Source organism: Uloborus diversus, chromosome 4, assembly GCF_026930045.1.
Source record: "Uloborus diversus isolate 005 chromosome 4, Udiv.v.3.1, whole genome shotgun sequence".
In the NCBI taxonomy this organism is placed as follows: Eukaryota; Metazoa; Arthropoda; class Arachnida; order Araneae; family Uloboridae; genus Uloborus; species Uloborus diversus.
This window is the reverse complement of record NC_072734.1, coordinates 29,109,806-29,129,994: the sequence shown is the minus strand read 5'-3', so window position 1 is coordinate 29,129,994 and position 20,189 is coordinate 29,109,806. Positions and strand designations below refer to the sequence as shown.

Here is a 20,189-nt window from a genome sequence, read left to right as displayed (position 1 = left end):
CTGAAAGAGGATTATAGCAATGAAGGATACAATATGCAATTTTCAGAACATGATATTGATTTTATCTTTTGCTCATCGGTGCTCCAAAATATCAGAGAATTATGTGCGGTGATAACAGCCAGCTGAGGCGCTTTAGCATCAACTAAAAACTGTACATCATGAATCCAGTCTTCAAGAAATATTTCCTCAGTAATGTGTTTGAGTCTAAAACAATTGATTACAAAATATAGTAAGGGTGTATATAAGGAAACAATCAAAATTCATTATTTGCTGCAAAGCACATGATTTACAATTTTTGATTAGAATTCATATTATTTGATCTACAGTTACTTATACAAATAATTTTAATTTAGTTACATAGATGTTTTGATTCTTCATAAAAAGTTTCAATTAGTATCTATGAATTTAAAGAATTTTTCTCAATAGAAGCCAAATTTCTAAGATACACTTTGCATATGTGCAATGCAACTAACTTAAATGCAATCAAAGTGTGTCAGATGTTAAGAATAAATTTAAATTTATTATTCATTAATCTAGGTTTAACTTAATTATTTATTTATTTTTGTCAAAACATCATGAAAAATATTACTATACAAAAGCAATTTAAAGAAAGTTTTTTCTCCCTTTTAAATATCACATTTAATAGCATTTCTTTGAGTAATAAATTGAACTAAAATTAGTAACTTTGGTAGAATTGCAAATTTCTTTTCACAAACACAATTAACTTTTACATGAGGAAGCTTTTATGTAATTGAGCTCATAGGCGGATTTAGGACTGAGTTCCTGGGGGGGGGGCAGGATTTTTTTAGCAACATATTTAATTGCCCCCCCCCCCTTCTCCCATGTTTTTATCTGTTTTCTGTGATGCATAAGGACATTCTTTACTTTTTTATGGGTCGTTTTCATTACTGTGTGTAATCATGCTGTCCTTTTTAAATTGACCTTAAAAGAGAGGGGGCTGGTGTTAAAGAGGGTGACGCAGGGCTCCCCTTTAAGTAAGATATAGAATATCTCCAATTTTGGGGGTTCGGGGGTTACTCCCCCGTAGGAAATTATATAAAATTCTGCATTTTGAAGTCTTTTAAGGGTTAATTGGAAATAACAGGCATTTTTTTTTTTAAAGTTTTATGCTTTAAAAGTGCTTTGTGATGCAAGTTAATACTTTAAAAGGAATGGTGCACAGATTTAGAGAATAGGTATCAAGAGAGTAACATACTACCCATATGAACAATTCTTAATTTATACACTTGATAAGAAATAAAATTGAAGCACACTTTGCTTAGGAGTTTCAAAGACTTGTCTAATTATTTTCAAGGTTTGGTTGGTTAGATTGGGTTTTTGGCTCAAGAGCCCTGGTAGGCTATACTGTACCAATTCTTTTCAGGGATTTTAGAACCTATTAATAATTTGCACTTTCCAGTCTTTGAAATTGAGTACTAGATTATATACAGTTGTACAGTATTGTTCAAACTTTGTAAGAAACAGCTATTTTAAGTTTAAAAGAAAAAATAAACTTTAATTTCTCATTACAACTTTTTTTAATTATAAGTAGTATAGAAAACGAAAAGGAATAGGGGTAGTGTATCATTTTTCCCCCGGGCTAAACAGATTAACAATATGCAGTAAAAGTAAGATAAAAGCAATCAATACAAAAGAATTTCTAAAATTCTGCATTCGGGATTAAGTAAATAGCAAGATATGAAACATGTGAGTCACAAAAATTTATTTCAAGTAATATGTTACAAACGCAAGAGCCATGATTTTTACATTTTTGATGCAGGATGTAGCAAGGAGCTGAATTTGACACATTTTAGCATTCCTCCCCCTACAATTTGTTAGAAATTTTAAAATTTAAGGTTTGTTACCACACATTTTCAAATATTCAAGGTTTTCAAGTACTTGAAAAAGAAATTAGTTTTTCAAGCACATTCCATTTTTTTAAGGAACAAATCAGGTGAACGAATTTGGGAGTTAGGGGTCCACTTCAAAGCAGGAGCCCTAAGTTATAGCTTGTTTATTTCATAAGCAAATCCGGCCCTGCATGTAATTCACTCTTACCTGCAAATTTTTGTTCGATTTTTTTGTAATTAAAAAAAAAAAATCGTCAGTTTTTACAGTTAAAGGGTTTTTATGATTTTACCAATCTGTGTAAGATTTTTATCGGTTTTTATCAAATTTCAGCAAATTTTTCCAAAACTTTTGATGACTGAATTGCTCAGGTTTCAATAATGACAATAACTGTCTCATTTAGACTTAGGTGATTATGACATACCTTAATTTTTAAACAGTATTTAGAAAGTAAGTAAAATGGTACTTTCCCTCTCAGTAAAAAGATTCAATTAATCAGAATGCTCATACAACTGAAATTTATTCAGTTTTCAATAGTATTTACTTTTTTTTCTCAAAAAAAAAAAAAGAAAAGCCGAAAATTTTCCAAGCACATGAAGTACAGTTCTAACTATTAGTTTCATATACATTTTTTTTCCCTTTAAAAAATAAAGAAAACACAGTTATAAAACATTTCATCAGGTAATAATGCGATCTTACAAGAATTATGCAAAACTTTCGTGCCGGAAATATATCTCCCTCACTTTTTCTTTTATTCAGACGTTTTCCTTACAATGTATGATTCTGGAAAATCAGAAATTTAGTTTTGAACTGCTAGGGATTGAGATTCCTATTTTCTCCCCTAAATAATCAACGCATTGTTTACAGTGATTTTACGTTCTGTTTGTTCAATGGTTGGACAATTTTTTCAGTTTTTTGTTTCATTGTTACATACATTCGTTGAGTATGGTGTTAACTGTTACATTTGATAGTATTTTGCTGTACAAAAAATTTTAGCTATGTACTTCTTTTGCAATAGCTTACATTTCAAATCAGCCAATTTCATTTGAACGTGCGAATCCAGAAGGTTCTTCAAAATCTTTCGTCTGTAACAACCCAAAACATCTAGTTTTTGAAATCACACAAATTGAAAATAAACATTCTGAAAAGAGAGAAAACAAATCGTAACGAGTAGATCGTTCTGTTAGAGCAAATTGGGGAGGAGGGGGGGGGGTCCCAAACGTCAATTATTATAAGTGTTGCAGCTGAATGCATAGCTCATTTAGCCTATATTTTCATTCATATACTTGCCCAAATGGTTTTCAGTCCAAAATAGTGATTTTAGGCCAATTTTCAGTACCCCAGTGACAGCTGTACTATTTGTATTTAATGTTTGTTTTTTTTTCTTTTTTTTCTCCCTTCAGAAAAGGACATTCGCTATTCTCTTAATTTTCATTGAACTATTCAAAAAAGAAAAAACTATGATCTTTTTTTGTTATAAGATTTTGGAAGATAAGTTGTTACTATATAAACTCCTCCCAAAACTGGGGGGCATTACCCCCCCCCCTCCTATAATTCTACCCATGCTCTTCTGAACTATTCAAAAACAAAAAAATAATGATTTTTTTTTTTTTTAAATTTTGGAAGATGTGTTGTAACTACATAAAGTCCTCCCAAAACTGGGGGGGGGGCATTGCCCCCTCTGCCCCCCCATAAATCCGCCCATGATTGAGCTACTGGTACATTTTTCATGTTTTTTTTCTTTCTTTTTTTTCATTTACATTTCAGAGAAAAATATCAAATATATATTTTAAAAAAATAATATTCATATATAGACATTACTAACATTGCAGCAAATACAAATTAATTAGACTACACCCCCTTCAGCTTGAGTATACTTTTTGACAGCTGAAGGAATTTTGGGACAGTTTTAGATGGTAAAAACCACCAAACCTATCATGTCCAAAATTCTGACACTGCCTCCAATTCAATGCAAATTATGCCAAAAAAACCCCTCAAAAACCAGTCACTTGTCAGTAATACAATGGCTTCCAAAGTCAGGAAGGGTGGGTGGGAATTGATCCCCTAAATGATGAGCCTGCAGTACAAAACTGGCTAAGAAACATTTTAAAAAGAAATCTTATTCATAGCAGGGTTCGAACATTATATTGCTCGACATGCCCAGGGCATGAAAAAATTCCGATTCGGCGTGAATCTTTTACCCTTACATGCCTGGCTGGGCATGTAGTTATTATAATTTTTTAATTGAGTATTGGTAATTTTAAGGGCTACTTGTTACATACTATTTCTTTAAACTTCTATTTCTGTTTTATATTGAAATAATTCTTGATTCAGATATGAAGCTGTTAAATTTTTTGTCTGATTAATGTTATACGACAAATTCAAATATTTTTATTATTATACAACAAAAAAACCAAGCATGTACAATTTTATTTGGGCATGTATTTTTTAGACAAATATGCATGGCAGTCAAACATGTCAAATTTTTAAGATTTTTTTTATCGCTGATTCATAGTAGATTAATGAAAATAAATATTGGTTAACAATAAGAAAAAGATGTTTTACGGGGAAAAAAAGCTGAATCTTTTCCACGGGTGGTTAAATTGTAAAACAAATTCATAAAATAAAATTTGCTTGCATTATTAGAAAAATTCAGCCCTGCTACTTTCACTACTTTATTTCAAAACTCTATTGTGATCTACATAAAAAAAAAAAAAAAAAATTAAACTTTTTAAGAAGCTAAGTTTTGTTTTTTTCTTCTTGATGACTTGATTCCGTCAAGCTACATGATTACAAAATGGCTTTATTAAGAATTTTAGGGCATACTAATTTCAGTTTTCCTTTTATTTTTGTGGTTGTGCAACACGTCCTGCTGTTTTTTATGTTTATATATGATTTTATAGGTATACATACTATGCAATAAAAACAAAATTGATGTCAAATTTTAAAATTTTAAAAATTACCCAGAATTAACCTTTTTGCTCCCACCTTTTAAGAACTACCTCAGGTAAGTCAATAATTTGTTTATTTTCTATTATTTTTGACTTCCATGAATTAACTTGTTTTTTTTCAAAAGACACTTCATTTAAAGAATTTATGATGAAGAAAATGATGATAGAGTGTTAAAAAATAGCATTATATTAACCTAACATAAGGAAAATTCTACAAAATGGGCAAAATATTAAAAAATACTTACACCTCAGTAGTTGTAAAGGTATAGGAATATATTTTCAAACTCTTTCCTCCAAAAAATGCAATTTTATCACCAGATTCATCTACACAAAAAAGAAAAGAAATAATTAAAATTAATGTTTTGTTTTCTTCTGAACACCATAAACTGTGACTAAGAAAGAATCAATCCAAAGAAATTTAAAAAATCTCTACGTAATTATCAGACATAAGCGAAGTAAAAACTATAATTCACAAATAATAGCAGAGTAAATAAATTTCCCACTGTCCTCTTTATACAAAGCAACAGATAATCAAGCCCTAAGTTAAATATTTTTTAACTAAAGCATTCGATTTTCTGACAAATAACACAATTCAAATATAATGTTGCAAAAAAAAACAAACTCTTCTTTTTAAATAGCAGTGCAGAAATTAAAAAGAAAATAGATACAAAAAATCTGACTGTTACTGGAAAAAAAAAAAAAACATGCGCTTCTGTCTTATTAAAATATGTATGCATTGGTATATGGAGAGACTTGTGTATAGGTTGATCCTCCAACTTCTTTAGTCAAAAGTTACAATTTTTTAAAGATAAATCGAAGATAATAGGGAAGTTGCAACCTATTAAATATTCTAGTTTTGACTATTAGATATTGTAAACGGACCCTCAAAACTCAGAAATTCACCTACGCTGTATTTTAAAACACAACGACTGATTTTTAATGAATTTTTAAAAATCCCATGAGCAAAAAAGCGCGCCTTGAAGTGACGTCACATGGATGTACGGAAACTCACTTCGAGCAAGGTCCCATGTTAAGACGACGAGCAGGTAGTATGCTCCATATTTAAAGCCTTGAAATCTATTAATTAATCCCTTTAATACACAATAAAGGCTGGATTCGTGAGAGGAGAGTCCAATAACCTTCCTGAAGTGACTTCGATGATGATATTTGACTTTCTCTGGGAGGACGAGAGATTCAAAGTTTAAGAAATGCGGGGAGTTAAACGAACAACGTTACTTGCAAGCGAAGTGTATGGTAACCCTCGGTTTTTGCTTGAAAGTTTTTCGCTTTATTGGCGATAAATTTTAATAAATGTCTCTCTTTCTTCCTTTCACTCTTTTCCTTTTCTTTTCTCTTTTATTATTTTCTATTATTTAAATTAAATTTAATTACATTCCATTTAAAATTTTTGTGTTTTAACTTTGCAAAAAAAAGAAGAAAATATTTTTTATACTTTCGATATAAAAAGTACTTTAATTTATTTTTGCATGAAAGAAAGGTTTATAGAAATGTATTTTGCAGCTAAACTGAAAATGTATTTTTAAAGTAGCACTTAGTATTAGTTAAAATTTCAAGATTTTTTCATATTTATAAAGAAAGTATTAATAATGTTTTCATTACCATTAAAATGCAAATAGTGATGTTTTTAACCCCTTTCTATTTAAATTTAATGTGTGGGATTTCAGTTCCTTTGCAGTTTTTTTAAATGTCTTATATTTTTATTAAATAGTATGTATTTTTGAAAGTGTTGTGAATTTTTTTATCTTTTTTGCCATAATATGCAATAATGAGCAAACCAGGGGGAAAAAAACACTGGCCGCTCATTTTCTTTTTTTTTCAAATTAATTGACAGATGTTAAATTAGCAGTTACTATTTATTTTTGACAAGTATTAATTTTTGAAGTCGGGGGGGGGGGGATTTTTTTCGGGCACAAAGTTTGTATGCACCAATTAATATAGTTTAAGATTAAAAAGTAAGTACATTCTCTTCAGCTGGCAAAACATCAGCAAATACAGTTAAGCACTTTTTAAAGTAAAGTTGAAATCAGTCATTGTGTTGGTGAGATATAATAGAAAATTTTCAGCATCCCAAAATTCTAAAACAAGTATTATAGTATGCAAAAGAATAAAATAATAAAATTAAAAAGGCACAGAGCTTTGGCATTGTTCTAGACCAGCAGTTCTAACCTTTTTAAGGCCTCATAAAGTGGATAATACATAATCAAGAACTACCTCAAAGTTTATTTTGAAAATAAGTTAACTATTGAATTTATTAATTCAAATTAGGAAACATAAATATTTTTGTTACTTTCAAGCACTAAAAAAAATGTTTTATAGTCATTAAATATTAAATTAAAAAGGTGTGAGTTGATATTGCTTACTTCTAAAAATATGTTTCATAAATATTTCGAGCAATTTTTGCCTGAACTAAAAGTCTTCTTCTAAGTTCATAAATTTTGCAATGTGACAGGCCAATGATCCAATCCTCGTAATTTTTAAACATTATAAAATTCCTTTCCACCCCTGCGTAGGGGAAGGAATGTTTGCACTACCTGCATAGAGCAGTCAACTATTGGCCTATTTTCCCCCCCATAACCACTGTGTTTTGCCAACACACATAACTTATATAAACACACATTAGAGTCTTATTATATTATTCTTTGCCCCTTTGTTTAGAATAGGATCTTCCATATTGTCCTGAGAAGAGTTTTGTCTCATTTCTCCAAAAATCGAATTTTCCGATAGTTTGTTTTGAGATTGTAAAAGAACTATTGAATCTAGACTTCTTTTTTCGCTTAAATGAAAGTTAATTAAATATACTGCAACAGTATATCCAGTTTTTTCTTGTAGAGTAGGAATTTATTTCGTTATTTCAACTGAAATGTGATCAAAGCATAATTTTTTAATTTTTCGCGAAAAATGGCCAATTTTTAAAGTACGATATCTTCTAAATTATTGGTCGTACAGAGCTTAAACTGTTCACAATTTAATGTACTTTAAAACTGGTATTCACGTTTAGCATCACAAGATGCATAGTTTAGGACTTAAAAAGGAAAAACTAAAAACAGTCCAAAATTTTTGCATTTTTTCGCGAATTACGCAGCGAGCACAGGTTTTTGAAAACTGCAAACTTAGATTTACACTACCTTAATTGACCCAAACAACATATTAAAAAATCAGAACTACATTGTGCTTTGCGATTTTAGCCCCTTTTTTTGTATAATATAACTGGACTAGTGGTGCAGCATACCCCGCTAGGCGGACCAAACATGGGCACGTTGGCTCACTTTACAAGGTTCTGGCAAAAAATTAATATAAAAAAAGCTAATCAATTCGACATTTTCAAAAAAAAAAACAGATGATAAAAAAGGTTTAGTGAAACTTATTGGAGAAAATGTAACTGCTCATTACATTTTTTGAAAAGATAAAAAAATTAAAAGTAGTAAAGCAGATCAATGTGCCCTATTTCCCCCTACATCTCATGATCAATACAACAGAACAGTGATCTTTCTAAACACTCCATTTTCACTATACCTCATGATGCTAAATTCACTAACTGTGTAGAAGCAGAAAAATTTTTGACAGAATTTGCAGATATTTTTGATAAGTGATGCTGTTGATTTTACTTCAACATTAATGAAGCATTGAATTCATGATCACTGAATTCTTTATCACTGTTCTTTTTGGGGAATTTTACATATTAGTTGCAGTCACCAATGTTTGTGTTTGCAACTAACAGGAAACTAGTTACCAACACATGGGAGGGAGGGGTGGCAGTAGAGCCTCATTTTAGTAATCCCAGGGTGGTTGGTTCGATTCCTGTCCTTAGCCCCTGGTTACAACTTCCTTCTATGTGCTGTTAATTCTGTCCTACACCATGGGCCTCTATTGTGCTATCTGTCATATTAGACGTGAGTTCATAAATGGGTCCTGCATGACCAAGTACACAAACTAAAAATATATGTTACCAATAAACACATGGGGCACATAACTGAATTAAAGTCCACTGTTTCAATTTTAAAATGAAATACTATTATATAATTGGTATCAACAAACACCCTGATTACTAAACAGTAATATTTTTAAATATTCATATTGCCTAACAAATAAAAATTAATATTTTTTGCAGATGTGTAGAATTGTTTGCATTGGATACTTTTTCTTTAGTTTAGGACACACTAGCAAATATAATGTTTTATGCAGTAAGAAACCTTGAAGAGTTGGAAAGGAAAAAAAGAAAAAGAAGAAAACTAAAATTAATATAGAATAACAAATTTTAAAATAGTTACTTATTCTTATTCCATGAATAGTAGAACTCTTAAAAATTATTTCTTTCCCTGTCTCCTTTTCTTGACAAATATCAAACATTATAACCCAATTACCTTCACCTGAAAAAAGGATAAGCAAGTTTCAGGATAAGCAAAAACGTGATGCAATTTAAACAATAAAGTAAAATACTAGTAATTGTATTCAGGGCTGCCGAGAGGGAGGGGGGGGCAGCAGGGGCAAAATCCACGGGGCCCGGGCCCCGCCTTAGAAATTAGCCCGGATCAAAAGCCAAAAAGAAAAAAAGAAATTGTTCAGAGTATATGCTGCTAACTGAATCTGCTATGCTGCTCCACAGTACAGCAACTCATGGTGTGACGCCTAAGATTGCTATGAAGCAGGTGTTGCAGTATAGAAGGTGCACTTGAGAAAACAAATGTAAATAAGAGGTGAGGGAAGTCAGCAGGATTTTTTTTTCTTTTTTTTGTTTTTAGTGGTTGGGGGGGGGGGGGCCCGAAAGTCACTATTTTGCCTCGGGGCCCGGGTTGAGCTCTCGGCGACCCTGATTATATTGCAACTTAAATGAACTATTTTGGATGATTGCAACATGTAGGGTGTATGAGAGGATACATGTTCTGAATCTGAGCAATAGAACTGGAAGTTGTATTAAGCTCAAAATCCTCTGTGAAGACATGATGGGTGAAAATTGCTTTCAACATTAGAACGAAGCAATTGTCTGCTGGGTGATATTTTGATAGTTGAAATTTTAGCCCTAACTCCAGTGATTAACCCTAAACTCCAGTAAATAGCACTCATTGTTCACCATTTTTACATTTCTTCATTCTTCTAAAATGAGTCTTACCGGTAAAAAAGTCCAGTTCAGCCTTGTCACAATAAAGCCTTTTCCTGCATGTTAAACATTACCACAACATATTGTCAAATTATCATGCCGTGGCGTGAATTTCATTGTTCAGGGTGGCGACAGAAACTGAAAAAAAGTTCCCTGACTTTTCCCTGATTAAGTTCACCAAATTTCCCTGATTTAAGTTACCAATGATAGTGGTTTTCTTTCTTTGCTCTACTTGAAATCCATTGTATGTTTGTATAAAATGCAGTATTTTAAACGTTTTAAGTTGTGTAAAGTTGTTGAACTAAAGATGTATTTTAAAAAGATGCTGCTTTTTTAATAAAATGGTTTTTTAAAAAAACATATCGTCAATTTTTTTGGGGGGGGGGAGGGGGAAACCCTACAAAACAGTATATTAATTTTTTTTACATGGAAAGATTACAGAAAATTAAAAAAAACTTTACTTCCAAAAACCACTTAGCATAAGAATTTTAAGAAACTATTAAAATCACTCTTAAAAACATATGTGTATTTATGATAGAACTAAAAAGTAATTGAAATTATTTTGAACTAAATTTTCAAACTGTATAATAATTGTTGCAAGAATAACAAGCAATAGTGAAAGAATAGAAGTAATGTCGTTATTCTTAGATAACTAATTGACATATTTATGCAAAACAAATGAAACCATTTGACATCCATTCATAGGGAGCTTTTCTCTAATCAATAACATAGGTTTTAATGAATGAATACAGCATTTTAACAATAAAAAATAAAGATATTTAATTAAGTACACAAGTTGACTCTATTTCAAATGATTTCAGTATGTAACAGAAAAAGATCTTAGATTGCTTTTGTAACAAACAACTTTGAAATGCAAAAAAAAAAAAAAAAGGGAAAAAAAAGCAATTAGTTAATTTCAAAATATATTAAAGAAGAATGCAACCTGGTTATAAAATAAAAGAATCACTTTAGTCTGAAGAAAAGAAAATCTTTATAATATGTGGTTACAACAAGTAGTATAACGGCAAAAAAAAACAAAAGTTTTTTTACTGAAAGTTCAATTTTAGCAATTAAATTAAAAACGCGAAGAAGTAATAACTTTTAAGCTTTTATAGTATTAATTCAAAAACCAAAGATTTCTTCTTGAAATCGTGATTACAGTACGCTAATTACTTCAAGACAATGGAATAAAGACAAAGGAGCTAAGCATTAATGAAGGCTTCCTCTTTGCCTGTATGGTTGTTTATTTTACGTAGCATTGAAAGCATAAAAAAAAAATTTCAAGCTAGGTAAAATAAACAACCTAACAGACACAGAAGCAATCTTAGGAAGTTCATCCTGTGGTTAATAAGTAAGATTCAATACTTTGACGTTGAGGAAAAAAGTTGCACAAATATGCGGCAGTGTATAGTCGCACCTCATTAATTTTTATTTATTATTTTTTTTTTTGAACAGGAAATTGGTGGAAAATGCGTAGGAAATTAGAGTACTTAATTTTGTAAAGCAAAAGAAAAAAAAATTTTTTTTCTTCATAAAATCAATTTTCCCTGTATTTTGTTATTTTTTCGAAATTCCCTGATATTTCCCTGACTTTTCCCTGATTAATAAAGTTCCCTGACTTTTCCCTGATTTCCCTGATCTGTCGCCACCCTGTTGTTGATGTCGTCAGGAGCGATACTCAATCACTGACTATTATATGAGGATAACAACACTCCAAGCAGTTAAAAGTAGTGTAATCAAGCAAAGAAATTGTTCTGTGACATGTTTTGAGTGATAGGAATCATTTTTGAAAAATACTGCAAATAATTTTCAAATTCTACACAGGATAAAATTTTGCTGCTTCTTGTGACACGTCATATCAAGGTACCTCAAAAAATTTGAACTGCTGAATTGAACTTGCAGGCCTTTTATTGAGGAATCAATCACGCTCATGCTATACAGGAAACTTCAAGGGTGCCCATATAGGAGCGCAAGGGGGAGGGGGGGCTCAAGCCCCGCCTTAGAAATTAGTACTTGCTTGCTTTTAGTACTTTTTTCTTTGCAAAAGTGCAAAAACATTTCTTCTCCAGCCATTAATGAATAAGATATTAAAAATGTCAAATTTTAATGACTCTAATCTGTCTTGAAATCTGCTTCCATAGGGAAAATATCCTGCTGAACCAGGGTTAAAATTTTTGAGCCCCCCCCCCCCTTTGCCTTTTTGCATATGGGCACCCATGGGAAACTTTAGTCACAGAAATTCAAAAACTTAACTTTCTTTGCAGTGATAAAGGCAGGTCTGTCATTTCAGAGATTACGGGGGATAGATCAAATGATTAATTTGAAAAATAATGTATAGACGCAGCCTTTGTACAGCATTACTGCACAAATGTACATGGGGTGGTCTCCAAGTCCAGACTCTTCCCTTTAAGCTCAAAATTAAGCTGCAATAATTAAAATTAAAGCTACGCTATTTCACCTAAATACTGTTTTTTTTTTTTTCATCATATAAACAATTTAAAGTAAGTAATATGTAAGTATGCAATATTAAAATCAAATTATGTCTGCTTCAATTAACTTTTCCAAGTATTTGAGTAAGCTGATTTTAGGCAGGGCACGCCCTTGATGAATTTCTAGCTATGCCAGAGCATTTACATATGCATTGCTTCCTTTAAAATGTATTGAGTAAGTATTTTTCCCTTAAAGGCACATCACTTGATTTGGCAAAACAGTTACTGATATCAACAAGTAGACACAACACTAGAAGTAGAAGTTGTTGAATGTCCCCAACTACAAAATTATGAGTTTGCAATTGCAATAAATTTAAATTCTCAAAAAGTAATTTATGCATCAAGTGACATATCTTAAATCATTTAAGATATCTTAAACCATTTAAAATGGAAAAGTGCCATTGAGCACATGCTCTTTGATCCTCTACCCCAAGAAAAACCGAAACGACAGCCTAGATAAAGGAATTCTGGGTGACTCTTAACACTCCGTCGGGCGCAATATGTTGTAGAACATGATCGGGCGCATTGAGCCTGGGAAGCACACTTTGATCTACTGATCTTTTCTACGCATGTTCACATTTTCTTACGAAAAAAATGTCAACTACAAACACCAAAGAAGAGAAATAAAAGTTTTTCATGATTTTCGAATGTAACAAGTTTATTTGAGAAAATGAATATACATTTTTCCATAAGCTATTGAGGGCGCGTGGCTAACTAAAGAATTCGAGGTGTGCCTAATAGATCAGTTGCGCCCGACGGAGTGTTAAACATCTAGACATCCCCCTCCCCCCGCAACTATGCGTACAAAAGTTGATTCTTCAACAAATTATGCACTTAAATAATTATTTATTTTGTGTTTATATCATGAAATAAAGTGTCTGTCTTGCAGTAATAAGTTAAAATTTTCTGACATCGATGGATTTGCTTTAAAAGTTAAAAGTAAATGACATAATGAAATAAATTGAAAGATAAAAGGGTTAAAAAACAATTTTGAAAAGGAAGGTTCTGAAAAACATTATAATAATAATAATACCTATAAACAACATATTTTTGTAAAGTTTTAAACATGTTATATGGGTACAAAGATGCTTTCTGTAAGTTTCTAGTATCAATTCCTTTTGAATGTTATTGGAATCCATCGTGAAATTTGGACGGATAGCTAAGATAATATGCAAATTTAAAACAGTATGTTAATGTCAACAAATGACAGCTGCACCCATCTTGAATCAAACAGCATTTACTTTACAATTACAAGACGTTGTAAAAAAATAAAGATAACAATTTTCAATCAAATTAATGTATAAAAATACTATTTTGAAATCATATTTATTAAATATTCTTGAAGTATTAGCCAGTTTTGAATTTGAGATCGGGTCCGTTCGAAAGAGAAAAAAAGGAGAGGACTGAGTCGAACCGCTCCACGCGGTTGCGAATGTAAACAAAAATAAATAACAGTGAAATTGGCAGTTAATAAAATTTTTGGATTTATTTTCTTACACATCCGATTTAAATTTCTAAATACAATCTAAAAAGTTAAATGGATCAGGGAAAGTAGAACTACGTGTCTAATTTTAGTAATTGTTGTATATTTTGTCAGGAAAAATAAAAATGCATAGTGAAAGAAATGAAGTGAATTTGTTCATTTTCGGCTTCTGTTTGATTTGTAGGGCTGCATGTGAGAGAGATGAACATGAATTATTAGTCTAGTTTTAGTATTGAATAGAATATTTTTGATAAATCAGAAAAACATGCTCTTAAAAAAGTAATGTTTGCAGCAGAGCAATAATATAATCAGAAAAATGTCTGAGATTGTGAAAAAAAGTTTTACCGTTTAATTGCGCATCATGTGTGCTTAGATTTTGTTTACATTTAATATTGTACAATACAGACATGGATAACCATTATCATGTTGTTTTAGATGCTCTAACGAAAGCTTCTAGTCAGAATGCTGAGCTTTTAAAAATAGCTGAATGCCAGTTAAAATCTTGGGAATCAGAAACAGGCTTTTATTCTACCCTTCTGGTGAGATTTGATTTACAGATTACTTCGTTTAATTTTCTTAAACTTAAGTTGTCTTTCAACTTTAGTTGTTGTCCTGATTAATAATTGGTTTGAATTTTGGGATGATTTTAATAACTGGGAATCTCACTTAATTTTTTGATGCCAAAGACTAAGTACATGAAATATGCCGCCAGCTCAGTCATTCCATCTGAGGACTGCAGTTTCGTGCTTATTAGCACTCATCAGCTCGGAATGGGAAGTGCCTGAGCTGGAGGTGGAAAAACTCTTTAGAAAACCAAGAGTGTCAAACAAACTGGTAGCTAATATAGAATTAACACTGACCAGTCTAGTGACCGAAGCAATGGTTAGGTTCAACTCGAAGATTGCAGGCAAGGCATGGTATTTTCAGTAAGTTACTGCCCTTTAGCCAAGGGCTAAGGCTTAAATACAGTGTCTGTATAATAAGTAATGAGACTGATTTTTTCCTCATGCGAACTGCACCTCCCAAGGGCGCAAAAATGGGTTAGGTAGGTGCTGAGGGTTACTGTTGGGACTCGCTCTAGTCCGCAGTTGCCTGGGAGTCTTGTTCAGACGGCATTGTCGTTATAGTGTGCCTCTGTTGCTAATGTCGGTTCCGCTCAAAAATGCAGAGAACATTTGAGCAGTGTTACGTGCTTAAAATTTATGCAGAACTTCGTTATTCGGCCTCAGAGACTTTAGAGGTGTGTAAGCAAGTGGTCGGAGATAATTGTCTGGTTGTCAAAAGCTAAATGTTTCCAAGATGACCGGGAGAGAGTCGAGGATAAATCTCCAACAGTAGAACGTATGAAAATGTAGATCATGTGCGTGTTGTGCTAAATTCGGTTAAGTGTGAGAATGATTGCAGATGAATTGGACTTGATAAAATGACAGTTTGGAGCATCATTGCTGAAAACTTGAGAAATACTGGAAACACCTGCTTCATCCTCTAAGACTTCCTGGTCAATAATGGTATCTCTATGCTTCCCCAGCCTGCCTACTGCCACTATTTAGCCCCAGCAGACTTTTTTCTATTCGCAAAGATGAAAACTTCACTAAAAAGGCATCACCATGGAACTTTGGATGTCGTAAAAGCGCTAGTACAAGATTTTCAAAGGACATTCTAGAAGCAGTCTTCAAAGCTTAGAAGACTCGCTGGGATAAGTGTGTGCAAGGCCAAAGGTCTTATCTTGAAAAATTTTAGGTGTGAGTGTTAATATATCTTCAATAAATTCTTAAAACACAGCTCAGTCTCATTACTTTTTATACAAACTCTACCTGAAATAAACCGCCAGCTCTAGGGGTATAATATAGGACGGTAACTTACTGAAAATACCATGCCTTGCCTGTAATCTTTGAGTTGAACCAAGCCATTGCATCGGTCACTCGTCTGGTCAGTACTAATTCTATATTAGCTACCAGTTAGTTTGACACTCCTGGCTTCCTTAAGAGGTTTTCCACTTCCAGCTCAGGCAGTTCCTATTCCGGGCTGATGAGTGCTAATAAGCATGAAAATGCAGTCCTCGGATGGAATGACTGAACTGGCGGTGTATTTCATCTATATCTGCCTTAACCCAGGCTATAGGGCGGTAACTTACTGAAAAAAAAGCAAAGACTAAGTACTAATGCATTTCTACTTACTGATATTGCCAGAAACAATTATTACCGAAATTTGCCTCCCACCCTCCTAACTCCTAATTAACAACACCAACCCTGTAATTTCATTCATAAGAAAACAGATTGTACTGAGGTAATTTAAACTAAGGGTTAAGGACGAAACGGTGGTCTCTGGATGTGATAACCTGGTTGTTGGTATATTGTATGTAGTTCTGACTTAAGGGCTGTTACTTGCTTTGCTTTCAATTAACAAGTAGAACTGCACCATGAATGAAGACTATGGCTGATGAGCTAAATCTGAAGCTACTTGATTGTTGACACTCTTCTTCAATCAGATAACATCTGCCTCCAGCTCCGTTATTCACTACTCACTACTCCAGACTAATGAGTCCGTAACATGGACGAAACTGCAGTCTCTGGATATGATAATCAAGCTGTTGGTATATTTAATTTTTATTCATTGCCCGTTTAAAGTGTTCAAACATGGAGAAAGAACAGTCTAAAAATCTCAGTTCACAGTATAACTTTTTGTTTGTCCATAGTGAAAGTCTTATTCAACTTGCCAAATTTTGAAGTTATCAGACTTAGAAATTCTAGAGCAGAATTAATGTATACCTATAATTAAAAATGGATTCAGCACCCACTGTATAAAGTACCAAACCCTTTAAACCGACAAAATCCAATGTAAATAAATCCTCCATATAGGAGCTTCAGTGTATTATGTACAGTAAAATCATCCCTCTAACGTGGATACTAACGGGACAAATTATTTTGTTCGCAATAGAGAAGTGTCCGCAGGATAAGGGTTTAATAATGTTATTTGCATTGGAGCTAGGGAATTAAAAATTGTCCGCATAAGAGGGGTGTCCGTAGGAGGGGTTTTACTGTATTTGTTTAAGCACTAACTCAATGAAAAAGCTGTAAGTGTCCCTTGTTTCATAATCTGTAAAATACTGTTCCAGAACTGTCCTGTTCCTTCCTGTTTACTTCTTTGAAAGCTTTTTATTATTTTTTTTTAAATATTTTTTCCCAACTTTCTTTTTCTATATCGCTTTTTCCATTTCCAATTTACGTGTGATTATCAGAAGTAGGTTTACTTGCTCCACACTTCAGAATATTTAATTACACACAGTCATAAAAATAGCACTAGTGAAATTGATTATTTGTCCCCCCCCCTTCCCCCACTATTGTTCAAATGTTAAACAGGGGTTTCTCCAGGATTTTTCACAGGGTCCGTTTTTTGTGAAAAATCAAATAATTTTGTGAAAAATGAATTAATTTTGTGAAAAATCAAAAAATCTCGCAAAAAAAAAAAATTTGTCAAAACAAAATTTTAGAATTTAGAGATGGCACAAACGGCATAAATTAAACTTAAAGTTGAGTGTTTTCCTCTTCTACGTCGATAAAATCATTCTGGATTTTTTTCTGATATTTGGCGGGGGGGGGGGGGGGGGCATCGCTGCTTCAAGTATCAATATTTATCTACCGTTCTACATTCATTATGTTAAATTATACTAGATATATTTCTGTACAGTACTTAAAATAATTGTAACAAAAATATGAATAAATAAAATAAAATTCAGAATAGGGTTCAGCATTCAACTTTTTGACCCAAGACATTCTTAAAAAGCAAAGAATTTCGTTTAAAACTTATAAATTCCGTGATTTTAACAAAAATAAAAAGATATTTCAATTGTTTACCTCTTAACAAAGCGTAATAATCATCAAAATTTCGTAAAATCGGATTCCCATAGCGGATGCAAAGAGATCGCAATTCTCAAAGTGAAGGCATCAAAAGTATAAAAACGGCTTGTAAAAGAAATGTTTTTGATAAAATTATTTTAAAATTGCATTTTAGAGTCCTATGATAAACATATCATTAATATCTGTGGACACAGTTGACCCAAAAAATAAACCATCTATTCGGCATTTTAATTTTTGACTCATAACAGAAAATGGAATTTTACTTTAAAAACTTGAAATGAGAGTTCTAACAGAAATAAAGAGACTTTTCATTTATTTGAATGCTAATAAAGCGAAGTTAGCTTGAAAAAGGAACAAAATATGATTCTCATATCGGATGTTAAAAGATTGCATTTTTCAAAATGTAGACATCTAAAGATAAAAAAACGGTAATTAAAAGAGTTTATTTAAAGTTAATCATCCTTGTTAGCATCGAAAAATCAAAACCCATATAATTTTCTCCCAAAATAACAATTAAACATCGCACCGCACCGTAAAAACGCAAATATTGACAAGCTGGCAAAATGATGAGAATATTTCCTAATCAAGTCATTATAAAGTTCAACGCCAGACGCTAAGTGGTGATAATTTTGAAGTTGGTAACCCTATCTGAAGCGATCATATTTTTTCCTCATCCTTACTATTCCTTTGCAGTTCTAAGTTCATTTCGCAGATATATATTATTATTGTTTATTAAATCATGAGCAGAGAAAAGTGCTTACCAATGCCTTTTCAGAAAAGTTTACAAAACCGCCGCTAATTAGCTGTGATAAAACAAACAATCATTATATTTATTTGGCAGTAGCAATTATCTATCGCTTGCAGGAGCATCGCAAGAGTGCCAATTTTTTTTTTTCAAAATTAGCCGATTTTGTATTAGCTAATTCCTCTAATTTGACTTTAAAAAAGGTTCCAAAAATTATCGGTTTATACACAGAAATATGCGTTATTTTGCTTTCAGATGTGCTCTTTCAATAAACAATTTGTGACAGATCCGATCTTGTTTATCAAAATTTTGTGAAGAGTCCGTTTTGTTTGATCGGGATTTTGTGAAAGGTCCGTTTTGGTTGATCGGATTTTTGTGAAGGGTCCGTTAACGGACCCAAATATCCTCTGGCCAGACCCCTGTGTTAAATAACCCTGCAGGGTTCATGATTTGTTTGATTTTTTTTTAAATTCAAAAAAGTCGGATTTTTTTTTAACCAGATTTTTTTTATTTAATTCAGATTTTTTTAATTTTTTTAAAAATATTCAAAAATTTGTAGATATTAGTTACTACCATTTATAAACATAATATTTGATACAATAGATGAATCCATTCAACTAACTTCTAAAATTAAGATAAGCTCTCTAACTATTCAATAATATTTTAAGATTCATAAATATGTTATAATGCTTAGATAAGATGTGTTTTATGCTTTGCTTAAAGATAAGGTTTCCATCATCATGTACGTTTTTAGTGTAAAATAATATGTTGAACCATTACTTTTCTGAACTATATTAGTCATGGTGTATAAGAAAAACTCCAAATTTTTATTTTGTTCTAAACTAATTTTGGAGTAATAGCAATAGAGTGAAAATCTGTTACACACACAGAAGGAGAGATCCATGTAGTTTTACATGTTGAAGTTAAGATAGTATAATGCAGTGTACTTAAATTTAGAGCGATACATTCTAAAAATGCAAAATTAATTTATAAAAGTAAAATCAACTGATTTTAATTAATGATTTTGTTAAAATCACTTAATTCAAATCATTGATTTTTTTTTAAAAAAATCAAAGATTTAAATCATGATTTTAATTACTATTTAAATCAAGCCGATTTAAATCCATGAACCCTGCCTTTGAGGTATGGAAATATAGAATTTTCTTTTTTTTTTTAAATAAAGATTGTTGAAAGTATTGTTCTATGCAATGTCAGACAGGTCGAATTGAAGATTTTTCTTATTTTGATGTTTCAAGATAAATTTTAAGTAACAGAAAGCAAGAGATAAAAGATTTGCTAAAATTTATTGCAAATTATTGAAAACATATGGATTTAGTTGAAGGATAAAAAAAGATTAAATAATAAATATTTGTTTCTTAACTGATTATTTTCCCTGACCTAGGTTTGTGGAAAATTTTTGCACTTGAGTAAAATTTCTGTAAAAAAGAAAAAAGGGAATAAAGAAATAAAATTTTCTTTTTGAGTGTTTTTTGTTAAATTTTGCTGTTATGCAAGGGTATGTTTTTAAAACTAGAAACCTATGAAATTGATTTTTGTTTTTTTAGAACCTAACTGGTTCTAAAAAAAACAAAAAAAATGTAAGTCTTCTAATTTTCACTGATTGGCTTTTTATGTGAGAAATTCAGTATCTGACATTGATTAGGCATTTCGAGCACTTTTATACTAAATAACATATCAGA

The 20,189-nt window shown here is 31.7% G+C and overlaps 2 protein-coding genes across 2 annotated transcripts in view; one reads left to right on the top strand and one right to left on the bottom strand.

Annotated features, from left to right (window-relative positions):
• The window catches only part of LOC129219987 (WD repeat-containing protein 6-like), a 77,917-nt gene extending 69,579 nt beyond the window's left edge, over positions 1 to 8,338 (bottom strand). Inside the window, exons 1-2 of the mRNA XM_054854310.1 lie at positions 8,334 to 8,338; positions 31 to 204 (exon numbers count right to left, since the gene is read on the bottom strand). Coding sequence (XP_054710285.1) covers positions 31 to 204; positions 8,334 to 8,338 — 179 coding nt within the window. The remainder of the gene's footprint in view (positions 1 to 30; positions 205 to 8,333) is intronic.
• A 5,727-nt stretch (positions 8,339 to 14,065) lies between these two features.
• LOC129219986 (importin-11-like) overlaps positions 14,066 to 20,189 on the top strand; it is a 45,154-nt gene continuing 39,030 nt past the window's right edge. The window contains 1 exon segment of the mRNA XM_054854309.1: positions 14,066 to 14,426. Within this exon segment, the coding sequence (XP_054710284.1) occupies positions 14,295 to 14,426 (132 nt within the window). The 5' untranslated portion in view covers positions 14,066 to 14,294.